At 45.2% G+C, this 14472-nt stretch overlaps 1 protein-coding gene across 1 annotated transcript; it reads right to left on the bottom strand.

The window, feature by feature from the left end:
- Nucleotides 1–1413: 1413 nt before the first annotated feature.
- Nucleotides 1414–12034, bottom strand: RSAD1 (radical S-adenosyl methionine domain containing 1). The gene is made up of 9 exons (XM_035104381.2): nucleotides 11727–12034; nucleotides 9516–9649; nucleotides 8794–8998; nucleotides 7357–7722; nucleotides 6235–6298; nucleotides 5865–6012; nucleotides 4829–4883; nucleotides 2401–2504; nucleotides 1414–2286 (listed from the first exon to the last, which is right to left on the bottom strand). Exons 1-9 carry the CDS (start codon nucleotides 11877–11879, stop codon nucleotides 2172–2174), a joined length of 1344 nt encoding a protein of 447 aa, XP_034960272.2. The 5' UTR covers nucleotides 11880–12034; the 3' UTR covers nucleotides 1414–2171.
- Nucleotides 12035–14472: the final 2438 nt, after the last annotated feature.

Below are 14472 nucleotides of genomic sequence, written 5' to 3'. Positions count from 1 at the left end.
ATGTAGAAACGTTAAGGGTTGCAGGAGACGCCCAGTGAGCTCCTGACAGTTCCAAAATAAAACCCTAGCGTAGGAAATGCTACAAGGAAGAACGGGAGTGGGAGGGCAGGGAATGTGTCTGCTTGCCCTATTTACATTGCAGATTCTATAGCTTAGCTGCTGCAAGGAGGAGAATGGCAAATATTAAAGACTATTAATCATAGTAAATCTATTAAAAAGTTATGTGCACAATAGTAGAAGAGTAGATTGAAATCCAGCGTAAAAAGAAGCTGCAATTAAAGGAGCTGTAATTATTCCACTTTAAGTTTAATTCCTGCCCTAGCAGTTTACTCTTGCCTCCCAGAGTGATTGTAATAAGCTTTAATTGCTTTACTGATTTTAATCAGCCCTTAGATGTGAATGTGTTTGTCTCTCTCTCTCTCCCTGCATTTGGAAAGAAGAGGCAGTTTTTCATGAGAGAGATTATACACACACACAAACCCCTGATGGTTAAGTTAGAAATGACCTAGCAGCCCATTTACCTCCATGCAATTGTACCAAGGTGCAAAACTCACAGAATTTTTGCATGTTTAGTGAAGCTGTGTTTGGTGTACTTATGCCACTTACAAGTCTGTTTTATTTAGGAATCTAAATCTCACCCTTCAACAAATTTCCTGTGTGGCTTACAAGAAATTATTTTAAAAGTCTATCCTGCGGCAAGAAAACCAACAGCACAGGAGATTGCTAGGCTTGTTCCCTTAAAAAAGCAGCATAAAAGTAGTTTCACCTCAGGAATCTTATTCAATTTTGGCAAAAAACAAACCAACAAACAACATACTAAGTAAGAACTTTTCACCATGTTGGCGAAATGAACTTTAAGCTGCATGACGTTGCTTTGATTCCAGGTCTTTCCATTCACATGCTTCTGCCATATTATTTTACATATTTTAAATTATTTTCACAATTAAGGTGCAAAAGCTCCAGGCATAATATTTAAAAAGAGCCTGTTAGTCTCTGGAACTGAATTTTATTGATGTTTTAAAAGTTCTGTTGTTTGTGTGCTTTTAAGAATAAAATTGAACAGTCTAAGAGAGCTTGAATTGGTCTTTGGCTGTGGAGTGAGCCCAAAACAATTTATGTGCCTATCAGCAAATCAGACGCTGGCTCATTAATTAGTCTTGTACTTCCAGCATGCTTCAGGTCAGCTGTCCTTTTTAATTTATTTTTCCAAACTATCCTGTTCATGTGTTCATCCTTCCCTTCATTGCCTTCAAAAAACAGTGCAGCATTGCTCCAGGGAATGAGCACAAGGAAGTTTCCTGGTGACATCATAGGAGGCCAGCCAATCAGCACAGTGTGCATCAAGTTAGCTGACACACCTTTGCACACCCCACCTTCCCAGTGGATGAACCTGAGCAGAAAAGACATGTCACATTTCTGTTTACTTTTTTTTATTATGATCTGTGTTACTGTGTTAGCCAGTAAATGCAAAATGGAGCACATTTCCTCCTGTCCAGAATCCATGCATGGGAGTTTGTATATAATGTGTGTAAAACCTAACTGAACTCTTTAATTTATTTCATTTGTCAAATAAATTAGCTGGAGCCATTTGAATCCCACCACGGTTCTCAAAATGTGCGACTATAATCTACACACGCAACCAAAATTATATCTAGTAGGAAACTTGATCTAGCCAAGCTCCTGCAGCAACATACTTTCTCAATTTAAATCACCCCTGAAATACTGTCATTCTACCTCTGAAATATAAGTTTGCACTGTGCTTTTAGCCATGGGTTTAATGGACAACAGCTGAAATTTCATCCTATGTAGAAAGTTACTTGTTCAGCCTGTTGGACCTGTGATTAGTGACGCCACCTGAGGATGTGGGCCCTGCCCTTGTACGGATCGATGCACTGCATTCCATTTTGTTGCCTTGTTTTACCCTCCTTGCTACTAACATCATGAGAATGCTGTGGTTCCATAACGTGTATTTCATCTGCAAGGCTCATGGTCATTATCTCAGCTTTAGTAGGTGGAGAAAATGAGATCAAGATGGCTAAATTACTAGCCCCGGATGATAGTGTGAGTCAGTGCACAAGGTTGTAGCATTCCTAATCCCTAGTGTCCTGCCCTACCCAGTATAAGGCTGCTTCCTGCGATCCTTTACTTCTCAAGGAACCTAAGTAGGGACTTCAGGTTTGATTGGACGTTTTTTCTCTTTCCACCCAGGCTTTCTGGAACTGGTTAAGAAGTGTCAGCAGCAGAGAATCCAACACAGCCAGGCCTCTCCAAGAACATCTAAGTCCCCTGCAAAAAAAAAAAATCCAATCCCCACCGACAAGGACATGGATTAGTCTTGCACAGCGGACAACAGCATCTTTCTTCACAGAGAAACGTGATGAACCCATAGGGGCCCCTTACTTGTCATCTAGAAGCAGCAAACCGCACTCCTCCAGCTCTTTCACTTCATCCGATTCTCCAAATGCATCCCACAGGCTGAGGTCAGGGGCAAATTGCAGCCAGTGCTGTAGAAAAGAAATGCTGCTAGGAAAAACTGGGTGTTGCTTGATAGTTTCGAGAATTTGCTTTGCAGTTGATGTCCTATCAGAACACTAATGAGCCGAGGGAGAGATGCGGCTTCCAAATGTCAATTATAAAGTCCTCGCAATGAATTGCTCAGCCTCTCTTATAATTTTAAGAGCATATGATGGGGCCCTGCTCTGGTTGCTCCCCTCCACCATCAGAGTTTAAACTGGTGCCCTCAAGAAGTCAGACCTATTCTCTTGTGGCACGTCCCCCAGGATGCTCACAAGCAAGGCTAGTTCCGTGGAAATTTTCAGGAAGGGCAGTAACTCCCCCCCACAGCCTCCCATTCTGCTATCAAGTTTGTATATAACACTATACCAAACAAACCATGGCTTGGTGTGAGTGTTCCTGGAGAATGTTCCTCCTGCTGCACTGCTGTGAGCTATGCCCTGCCTTGGCTAAGCATGTTGCCTTAACTTAGGCTTTGTGTTTACCTGCTCCAGACAAATTACAAGCTGCAAACCCAGAACACCCCATAGTTACAGCTCATGCTTTGACTGGAGTGACACAAACCACAAGCCTAGGTTCAGATGACAACCTAAGCCAAGGCATGGTTTGGCTCACAGTAGTGGGACTGCAGCAACAAGATGGAAGCAGCAGCAAAATGACTGCAATTTCTCCATTTGCACTAAGCCATAGTATTGTTGGGATGTGGGTGGCGCTGTGGTGTAAACCACTGAGCCCTGGGCTTGCCGATCAGAAGGTCGGCAGTTTGAATCCCTGCGACACGGGTGAGCTCCCGTTGCTCGGTCCCAGCTCCTGCCAACCTAGCAGTTCGAAAGAACGTCAAAGTGCAAGTAGATAAATAAGTACTGCTCCGGTGGGAAGGTAAACGGCGTTTCTGTGCACTGCTCTGGTTTCGCCAGAAGCGGCTTAGTCATGCTGGCCACATGACCCGGAAAAACTGTCTGCAGACAAACGTCGTCTCCCTCAGCCAGTAAAGTGAGATGAGCGTCACAATCCCAGAGTCATTTGCAGCTGGACTTAACTGTTAGGCGTCCTTTACCCTTTTTATAGTTAGTATTATGTTCAACCCAGCTCTACATATTGCTTGAAGTTTACTGATTTTATGAGTTGTTGATTTATGAGTTGTTGTAAATTGGTTTTTTATGGTCTTTATTTATTTTCTAGCTACCTTTTGAGACTCCTAATACCAAAAGGCAAGAAGCAATGCATATACGTAAAAATAAATTCCTTTTTTGTTTTTTTCCTTCTGTCCCAGACCTGGTAACCAGCATTCAAGCTAGCTTATCTTTCTGAAATCCTAGGTTGATTGCATCTTTGTAATGAAGGTCGGTAACTGAGTGGCCATGCCAGTTGCTAAAACAGAATCTAGATGCTAGTTTGGTGGCAAACCCATATTTGAATGCCAACACCCCTTTTATATTGTTGGCAACAAACCATCGTTGGGAATAAGCCGGGCAAGATAAGTTGCAGCAAGGGTGGGAGTATATTGTTTTTTTTATCTTAGCCTGCACTGGGGCTGTGCAAAATTGTCTAGCGGTTTCTAGATTTCTACCATAACCAAAATATGCTAAGCAATTTGGCAAGCTTGAATCGGTTTGATTTTCAAAGCTTGACTTCACCATTTTTGTCTTTGTTGGAGGGATGAAGATTTAGGGCAGGAATGGGAAACATGACCCTCCCAACGTTGGACTTGGATCTTGGACTACCAGCCTTGTTGGCTGGGATTGATGGGAGTTGGAATCCCAAGAACATCTGGAGAGCCCCATGGTCCCAGTTCCTGGTGTAGCTTACGGTACTACTCAACAAGATGCCTGGCACAGCACTGCTGCCAAATTAAGAAACTGGGTGTTGAGTTGTTTTTCCCCACCCTAGTAATGCTTTTGGTCAGATATAACCATGTTATTTTCCTTTTCTTTCCTGCTCCCAGTGTGCATAACTGGATACTGCTGATAGACGCAAGGAGACAAATGTAACTCTGAATAAAAGTTGGAGAGAGAGAAAGGTGCAGGGGGTTGCTTTAGGCAACAGCTAATTCTCTCCTTGTTGGATCACTGAAAGTAAAAATGTGTGTTTTAAGGAAAATAAACTGAGGGCGGGGGAAATCTGCAGTTCCTAAAATTGAGAGCCTCATGGCCAGTGGAAATCCCACAAATGTTATTTCCAGCTTTCATTCATTTAGCAGCCACAACCAGCATGTTTTTCAAAGCTTTCAAAGCTCTGGAGTTAGGGCACTGAAAATTTCAGTCCCACCCAATTGGCTGCAAGTGCAGTTGCTGGCACAATCACACGACCTCACCTTGTGTGTAATTCCAATATCCATACGAAGCCCCAACATCAGAACCTCTTCCAGTCTACAAAGGAGACAGTCACAGGGTAACATTTAACAGAAGGACGTAGAACTCTCTAGCAACCTAGGAATAGTCACCAGAAACCTGTACTGCTTTTTCTGCACACACCATTCCTAGCGACTGTAGCAGATTAACCTAGAGCAGGCATGGCCAAACTTGACCCTCCAGCTGTTTTGGGACTACAATTCCCATCATCCCTGACCACTGGTCCTTTAGTCCCAAAACAGCTGGAGGGCCAAGTTTGGCCATGCCTGGCCTAGACAGAGGACTGAACCCACTTCACCTGCTATTTCAAGCATTATATATATTTAAAACATATTTGGTGTTTATATAGGGCTTTAGAACACAGATGAGGAAACTGGACTGTGAGAATGCCTCCTGTTTGCCTAGATCAGAGTTTCCCAAACTTCGGTCTCCTGCTGCTCTTGGACTACAACTCCCATCGTTCCTAGCTACTAGCAGGACAAGTGAATGATGAGCAGGGAATGATGGGAACTGTAGTCCAAAAGCAGCTGGAGACCCAAGTTTGGGAAACCCTGGCCCAGTTGAAGGGTGGAGAGATGTGTATGCATAGAAGCCTCTGGATTCTCCACAGCTGAAATGTAGCCACCATACCAAAGATAAGAGTCATTGTGGCTCCATCCATTTCTTGCCTCTGGCCCCACCCACCACTGTCACCCCAAAAGATTGACTTGAGGGAATGAAGCCCTTGAGCTGAAAATCCAGACACACCCTTAAGAGTATTCAAAGCATTTCACATGGATTTTCTCAGAAATCCTAACAGCAGTGTAATGTAGGTCTTAGTATTCCCCTATTGCAGATGGGGGCCTAAGCAGTCATGGCATGCCTATGGGCAACTACTGAGTTCGTGGTCAAGTCAAAACTTGAACCCAAGGTGTTCCTGCTGCCTTACCATGGTTTGAAGGAATTCTGCTCTCAAGTACATGGGGATAAAACTGCCTCCTTGCCTCCCCTTCTGCTTACATATCCAGTTTGCTGAGTTCAGTCCGCTTCCGGGTCCCGTGCCCAACGGCCAACACCTCCTTCATCCATACATCTGGCTCCAAAGTCTGTATCCTGGCCTCCCGATGAACCTTGCCATCTCCCCGTGGCACAAATCTCCCATGGGCTCCTAGGAAAAGGGGAGCCAGGGCTGTGACTTAATTCTTCGTCTCTAGAGGGTGTGGGAAGCAAATGTGCGTAACTGCCCAGCCATCAGATAGCTCAGGCCATCCTTCCCCAACAACTTATGTCTAACATGAAGCACAGCTAAAATGGTGCCATCTGAAAAGCACTTTGGCGAGCCCAGATTGGGAAGCGGCTGGCCCTTCTCATTTCCCCAACCATTGCTCACCTGGTCCAATCCCGATATATTGACTCCCTTGCCAATAGGACAGGTTGTGGGTACTAAGTGCCCCCTGCATGGGAAAAAAAACCAGAACAACATAACCACCAAGGAATGGGTAGTCCAGTGTTACACCATGCTGGGCACCCTTTAGCGATTGACTCCTGAGGACGCTCAGCACCTGACTGGATCCAGCATGCAAGTTTTGTGAGAAAGTGGAAAGCTCAGATTTAAAGCTCTCTCTTTAAAGGGAACTAAGCCTTCTGACTATCTGTCTCAGTTTGCCTTCCATAACATGCTCTGTCTGTTCTTTGCTAAGAAGGCATCCTCAGAGCATGTTTGCTTCAGTTCTGTAGCTGGATGATATTCTCCTCTTTTCTTTCCTACACACACACACACACACACACACCAAGCAAGCAAGCTGATTTCATTATCTGAAATTCTTTTGTCTACTCCCTTCTGATTAGGTCAGAGGAACCCCACCACCAATCCATCTGAAGACTGGATGCGGCCCATGAGTGCTTCTCTGCATGTCCCCCTCTCCGTGTTTGTGTGTGGAGTGGTTGCAACTGAAGGGGAAAGGGTTAACCATATCCTGCAATCCCCCACACTGGAAAAAGCTCCTCTTGCTTGGCAGGCTTGAAAACCAGGTGTGGGTGTCACAGCACACAGGGGGGGGGGAGAAGGCTAACCTTTCCCGTAGCAGCTATGACCCTCATCCCCAGTTACCCTCCACCTTTGAAAAAAGCGTTGGAAAAAAGGTCTCCCAGTGACTCCAATAGGAAGCTGTTTTCAAGGTTAGCTGTTGTTTATGTGTGTGTGAGAGAGATCTTTGTGGAGACTGCAACTCCAATCCTTTTTCAAGCCTAATTATTTGGAGGTGCGGTCAGAGAGAGAGTGAGTGTGTGTATGTGAGAGTGTGTGCGTTAATGGCGGGGAGAAAACAAACATGAATGGGTATTGGTATGGCCTGTATTATACGTGAGAATGGACGGAAGCAGGTGACATATGTATGAATTGGTGTGTGGGGAAGATTAACAATGTTTGGATGCTGCCTTTGGACTGAGTAAGGTCCCCCCACTCCTGATTTAGGCTATATAGCAGAGGTTCTAGGCAAAGTAACAGACTTACATTCCTAGCGAAATTGGAGACCTCGTACTGATGGAAGCCTGAATTTTGCAGAAGGTGCCGGGAGCACTCGTACATCTCTGATATGACATCCGGATCAGGCATGGGCAAGGAGCCCTGGTGGACTTGCTTGAAAAGTGAAGTACCCCTCTCCAGTGTCAGCTGGTAGAGAGAGATGTGGTCATCACCCACGGTGAGCAGTTCCTCCAGACCCTGGATCCACGATGCATTGGTCTGACCCGGGAGTCCAAATATGAGGTCAATAGAAGTACGGCCTGCAAAGAGTTTCTTGGCTTCTTCTAAAGTTCGTAGGGCGTCCCAAGATGTGTGGTTTCTTCCAAGGAGTTTCAGTTCCGTATTATTAAGTGACTATTGATGAGGATGGGAAAACATGAGTATATTTGCCTCATTTATCAGGGGAAGAAGAAGTGCAAATGTCGGGAAAGAGATATGAGTAAGGCAAGAGTGAAAACACTATTAGAGCATGAAGATTTTTGAATGTCAGGTGCAAGCAGGAACTAATGGGAGCAAAAAGAGAAGAGTCTGGTGGCCAAAAAGCAACAGTTTGCGAGATTTCCCATTTCCTCCCTCTCCCCTTTGAAATACATTCTTGGGGGAGGGTGTGATCAGAGCAACAAAGGAGGTGTGTGTTTTAACTCCTTCCCTGAATGACCCCCCAGGTTGTTGTATGCTTTCCCCCTTGCCAAATTTAACTGTTAGTTTGAAAATAGTGGATGTAGAAAAATAGGAACAGGAAAGGAATTTATTCTGAGATATTTACTCCATAAGTAATAATAATAATAATAATAATTTATTATTTTTACCCCGTCCATCCGGTTGGGTCTCCCCAGCCACTCTGGACGGCTTCCAGCAAAGATTAAAATATAATAAAATGTCACAAATTAAAAACTTCCCTAAACAGGGCTGCCTTCAGATGTTTTCTAAATGTCAGGTAGTTGTTTTTCTCTTTGACCTCTGATGGGAGGGCATTCCACAGGGCGGGCGCCACTACCGAGAAGGCCCTCTGCCTGGTTCCCTTGTAGCTTTGCTTCTCGCAGTGAGGGAACCACCAGAAGGCCCTTGGCACTGGACCTCAGTGTCCGGGCAGAACGATGGGGGTGGAGACGCTCCTTCAGGTATACTGGGCCGAGGCCGTTTAGGGCTTTAAAGGTCAGCACCAACACTTTGAATTGTGCTCGGAAACGTAAGTAACTGTGGGCTGTTTCTGGCACACTGTGGGCAGGAGGGGGAGGAAGAGAAATACTGGTGAACGGAGCGGGACAGACCGGGTAAACTTTGGGCAAGCTCAACCATTTTTGACAAATGCAAGTTGCCAAACATTTCCATAAATGTTTTTTTAGAAACTTCCCCCAAAGGAATATTGTAACTGGATCAGCACAGATTAAGACAGCCCTGAAAGCAACGCACCCGTCACCTCACCTGGATGCCAATGGAGAGGCGATTGACACCAGCTTTCTGGAACTCAGCCAGGCACGAGGCATCTGCTGAAGTGGGATTGGCTTCCAGTGTAACCTCAGTGCCTTCTGCTAAATGGGCACACTGGGAGACAGTGTCTAGGACAGCAGCAATGGTGAGTGGGTTGGCCAGGCTTGGCGTCCCTCCACCAAAGAATACTGATGTGATTCTGCAAAACCAAGGAGAGGGTGAGAGGGACATATCTGAGGAACCCACAGTGTTGAGCCATATACGTCTCAGCCACAATTTGCCTTTTTCTTTGTCTACTGCTTTTCGATAAAATAAATAAATCTTCCTATAGCAGTTTACAAGCCACTTAACAAATATATTGTATTGTTTTTAACACTCGATTGGGAGCCGCCCAGAGTGGCTGGGCAAACTCAGCCAGATGGGCGGGGTATAAATAATAAATTATTATTATTATTATATACAACATAATGCTCCCACTGATCAGAAAGACTTCAGATCTCTGTAGGATTTCACAAAAGCCACTATCCTCTAATGGTGAAGGGCATCAGTACTGAATATATTGGGCTTATTCCAAAATTCCCAACGCAAGAGCAGCTGCTGGCTTTGTTGTAAAACTCATCTCTATCCGATGCTCTTTCCCGTTCCTTCCAAAGTTCCTTGACTGTAAATCCTGACTGTTCAAAACCTCCCCCTATACTATACTATACTATACTAACCTCTTGACTTGGCTGAGTTGGATCAGGGTCTGGGCCTCCTGAACAAGGCATTTCCTCATTTTCTGCTCATCAAGGTTTCGGGGAATGTACTTGTTGAAGTTGCAGTAGCTGCAGCGTTTCTCACAGTAGGGCCACTAAGAGACCAAGGAAACAATAGAATTCTTGTTATGGGTACAGGTAGGTAGCCGTGTTGGTCTGGGTCGAAGTAAAATAAAAAAATTCCTTCAGTAGCACCTTAAAGACCAACTAAGTTTTTATTTTGGTATGAGCTTTCGTGTGCATGTATCTGAAGAAGTGTGCATGCACACGAAAGCTCATACCAAAATAAAAACTTAGTTGGTCTTTAAGGTGCTACTGAAGGAATTTTTTTATTTTGTTACGGGTAGGTAGCCGTGTTGGTCTGGAGTAGTCGAAACAAAATAAAAAAAATCCTTCCAGTAGCACCTTAGAGACCAACTAAGTTTGTCATTGGTATGATTCATGTGCATACACACTTCTTCAGATACACTGAAACCTTATTTGTTAAGAACACACTTTCTGGTACCTTCACCCTGCTGTGTCCTGCTATCGTCAACATCTTGTCAGACCAAAGACTGTAACACTTCTACCTACCAAGAGCAGCAATCAATAAAACGGCCTGGAATGCAAAATATTTAACTCTGCACTCACTCTACCCCAAAGGCACCAAGTAACCACCAGCATGTTTTAAAAACATGGTAGATTCAAAATACAAATATACTTATTGCACTATAGACTTAGTCCTACGCAACAGTTTAATCTCAGCCAATAAATGCCAGCCCAATTAAAAAAACAACCAGCCACAAACCCATTTTATTTCATAAAGATGCTCCATCTCTAGCTTTGGCTAAACTTCAAAGGCTTTCCAGTCATTGTGACCATCATGTATTTCAGTCTGCATATTTGTGGGCAGGTGAAATGTTTAAGAGAGGACCCTACAAAGGAGTATGTGGGAAAGTTAACCTGGGGGTAAGCGGCATTGAATTCAATAGGACTTCCTTCTGTGGAGATATGGTTAGTATTGCATAATGAATTATGCTTGGGAAGAGGATGATTGCTGGAGGAAGTATAGCACAAGGCAACCTAGTCTTCTACACTTGCTATGGCAACGCCCCAGCATGTACTTGTTTTGAAATAAAATCAGTTTGTGGTTCTGAACACAAATTTGGAATTAGATGGGGAAGAGCAAGAGCGGAATGGTATTTTAATAGCAATTCACAGAAAGTCAGCACAGGTGGTTTTCCAGGACTCTTTTCTGAAGAGGGCCTCCAAAAATGACCCATTTACTCATGGGAATGTGCTACATACATTCTTCCTGATGCATAGGTTTTTGTTTTTAACATGTTGGAGCATTCATATAACCACCCTCAGTTGAAAATCAAATCATACTGCTCAGGAAGCATCAGCCTATCATGTTAATGATGTGTAGCTTGTCTCTTAAGTAGACAGAAAAAGGACAAAGGCAGACATGGAAGAATGAAGGCAAGGAAAGACTGTCAGCTATGAGAGAGGTGTGCTTAGTTTGGGATAAAATGCCACGTATTTCTGTTTCAGAGGAAGTCTATTAGGCTTTTGGCTGAGCAGAATACATTATACACTTCTTAGAAACTAGATCGGGTAGATAAATCTGGATCTGAACACGAACACACACACACAGATCTGTCCGTAGTATTTTGCCTCCTGAGTTATGGTGCAACTCTCGTTGAGTCATAACCATCTGGGTTGTGATGGTAAAACATATGCAAGTCTTCAGTAAGAGGGGGGTCTTTTTGGAGGGGAGAACAGAAGAGACATTATCATCAGCTTGCGCATGCGCAGAGTGAAACCCGCTCCGTCGAGGAAGCGTACTTGCACCCGTTCAGACCCCACGCAAGCGCACTGGAGGTGAGGGAAAGAGGCCTGCAAAGGAAACAAGGCAAACCCTCCTTCCGGAATTAAAGAACGACTAAGGAAACGCGCGTGCGCACTTTACTAAAAAGGTGGGTTGGGGTGGAAGGCATCCCCAGCAGACGATTTGCCGGGAGTTATTCAGCGGCTCAGGAGGAGGAGGAGCAGCAGCTTTAATTCGGGGTACGCATGCGCAAAAGCGTACAACGCTCCTGGGGAAGCCGGCGTGCGCAAGCGCATAAAAATTAAAAAAAAAAATTCCCTCCCGCGCGCGGTGGGTCGCGTTCCTTTTCCCGCCGGACTCACGTGGACGTAGAGCGCGGCGACCGCCTCCGCTTCCGGAGCGGGAGGCTGAGGGCGGAGCTGCGAGGCGGAGGCGCCTCCGAAGAGCCTCTCTGGCGGTCGAACTGCCCGCAGGCCAGCCGGGAACGCCGCCCAGAGCTTGCCAAGGGCGCCCATGCCGCTCCGCGCTGCTCTCGGGTCCCGGAGATCTCTTCCGGCGCCTGACGGGCGGAGGCGACGAGGAGTCCGCCCCTAGCGACGGGGAGGGCAGGGGGCGGGAGAGGCTGGGCTCGGCTGAAGCTTCTCTGGCCCACGTTGCTTTGCACAGTAAAAATAAATAAATACAGTAATGCGCTTTTTTATAATAAAAAAATCCGGCCCCTTTCCTTCTCTGCAAGGATCTAGCATGAGAACTCGCAGGAAGGGCAGCTCACTAAGCATGTGCAGAGTGCGCTTTATAGTTTTCAGCACTCATGGAGCGGTATCTCACGTAACCCAGGGATGGGTTGGTTGCTGGCGTGTCAGCACTAGAGCTGGGGACAGCCGTTTTCATTTCTTAGCCTGACCCGCCTCCAACGGGGTTTGGGAGAATATAAATTTGCAGGAGAGGAGAAGTAAATGGGGAGCGATTTGCAGGAGAGAAGGAAATAGGGAGCGGTACGCACAGCTGTCAAGTTCTCACTTTTTAAAAAAGGGAAATTCCCTTATGCTGAATAGGCTTACAAGCGAGAAAAGGGAAAATTTGACAGCTATGAGCGGTAGGGACTACATTAAGGTAAAGGTACCCCGACCATTAGGTCTAGTCGCGGACAACTCTGGGGTTGCGGCGCTCATCTCGCTTTACAGGCCGAGGGAGCCGGCATACAGCTTCCAGGTCATGTGGCCAGCATGACTAAGCCGCTTCTGGCAAACCAGAGCAGCACACGAAAACGCCGTTTACCTTCCCGCCGGAGCAGTACCTATTTATCTACTTGCACTTGACGTGCTTTCGAACTGCTGGGTTGGCAGGAGCTGGGACCGAGCAACGGGAGCTCACCCCGTCGTGGGGATTTGAACCACCAACCTTCTGATCGGCAAGCCCTAGGACTCTGTGGGTTAGACCACTACATAGGCTGCGCAAAACTGCTTGGAAGATGAGTGGGATTCTATACGTAGATTGATGCATTTGCAGGTGTGTGTGTGTGTATCCCATAAATCTAGAGCAGGGTTTTCAGTACAAATATAGACCCTCAGCACTTGTAGGACTCATTTATGAAACTTCTGGTTTGGCTTTTTGGAAATAGCCCCTGAACTAGTTCCTGAAGTGTCTGGTAGCAACAGGAGATGGGGGTTGTTATGGAAAATTGCCCCTAAAATGCGCAGCCTTTTAGGAAGGACAGATACGGGTCATAGAAACAAGCAAAGCACGTGGCTTTCCGCAAAGAATCCCAGGAAATGTACTCCTTACAGAGGTTCAGCACCCTTAACAAACTAGTCCCCAGGGTTCTTTGGGGGATGTCAATGTGCTTTCAATGTATGTTGTATACACAGCCATGGACAATCTTCCTCTCCATTGCCTTGGAACTCCACACACACACACCCCTTTCCCCTCATGAACCTGTGAAACAGGACACACCTAGGAAAAACGAAATAAAAACCTAATAATAAGACCTTTGAAAAGCCCTAGGCCTAGGACCTGGATTTACTCCAGGCATATTTTTAGTTGAATCAATATGTAGGTTATGTTATATCAGGCATGTCCAAAGTCTTTTTCGGGGGCCTAAAAACAAGGTCAACAACTTTGGTTGGCCCCCACGGCCCTTCACTTCATCAAATCTAGCCCTCTTTGAAAAAAGTTTGGACACCACTGTGTTATATGAAGTACCTTGAATTGGTGGGTCAACGTCTGTGGTATCATGTGCAAGCCTTTGAAATGACTTCAATTCCAGCAGCAAGACAGCAGATGGCACACCTATGCTTTCTAGAGGCAGAGCGGTCACTCGGTAGCTATTAGACTCCTTAAGAGTACAACCCAACGATATTAGATGCGTCTTAGTAATTCAGAAGACTCTCAACCATGGCAACAAAAGGTCAGGCAAATGAGAGGCTAGTTAGTGTCACACACAAATATACAAACCGCCTGGCTTCTGGTCTTATTCGAATCATCTTTTTATACTATACTTTAAAGTCCCAAATATCCACCCCTTAGGGGAGAACGTTATGCTACAGCTGGAATAATGCATTCATATTCTCTCCCATGAATTCCCTCCTGCAAATAGAAAGCTGTCATTTCAGGGACGATTCATCCATGTAGAAATGTGGAAGTAGTTTCTGGATTTGTAGAAGGGTGTATATAATGAAATAAAATCCAGAGCAATAGCTATGTTAGTCTTTTGCTGGTTGTTACCACCATTGTTTTTTTTACTGATATCCCTGACTCTCCCATAATTGCCTAAAATCTGAATCTCTTTATTGCCGTTGTAAACCAAGTGTTAACAAGTTTTTTCTCGTTAAGGGAACTTATTAATTCTTAATTGTTGTGAATTCCCATAAAATCTTCCTTCTTTGGTGATCACTCGTAGCCTAGTAAGATTGTCTTCCATGAACACAGTCTTAACAGTGAGTCTGTAAGTGACTGTGGAGGCCAATTCTGGATCCACACGTCCTTCCACGGTGGGGACATAGGCTTCCAGACACCAGTCGATCATGGTGAGGGATTGCCAAGCGTGCCTTCCTCTTAGCACCTTTATCCCTTTCTTCTTGAGTTTGAGCGTCTTCAAAGTCCATGACA

The sequence above is a fragment of the Zootoca vivipara genome, chromosome 2 (genome assembly GCF_963506605.1).
Source record: "Zootoca vivipara chromosome 2, rZooViv1.1, whole genome shotgun sequence".
NCBI lineage: Eukaryota > Metazoa > Chordata > Lepidosauria > Squamata > Lacertidae > Zootoca > Zootoca vivipara.
The sequence above is the reverse complement of the archived record's forward strand: the minus strand, read 5'-3'. Positions and strand labels throughout refer to the sequence as shown.

Coding starts and splice junctions, on each gene's coding strand:
- RSAD1 (XM_035104381.2), bottom strand. CDS start 11,879: ATGGGCGCCCTTGGCAAGCTCTGGGCGGCGTTCCCGGCTGGCCTGCGG. Junction 8,999..9,515: donor CAACTCAGCCAAGTCAAGAG/GTTAGTATAGTA, acceptor TTGGTTTTGCAG/AATCACATCAGTATTCTTTG. Junction 2,287..2,400: donor TTGCTGCTTCTAGATGACAA/GTAAGGGGCCCC, acceptor TTTTTTTTGCAG/GGGACTTAGATGTTCTTGGA.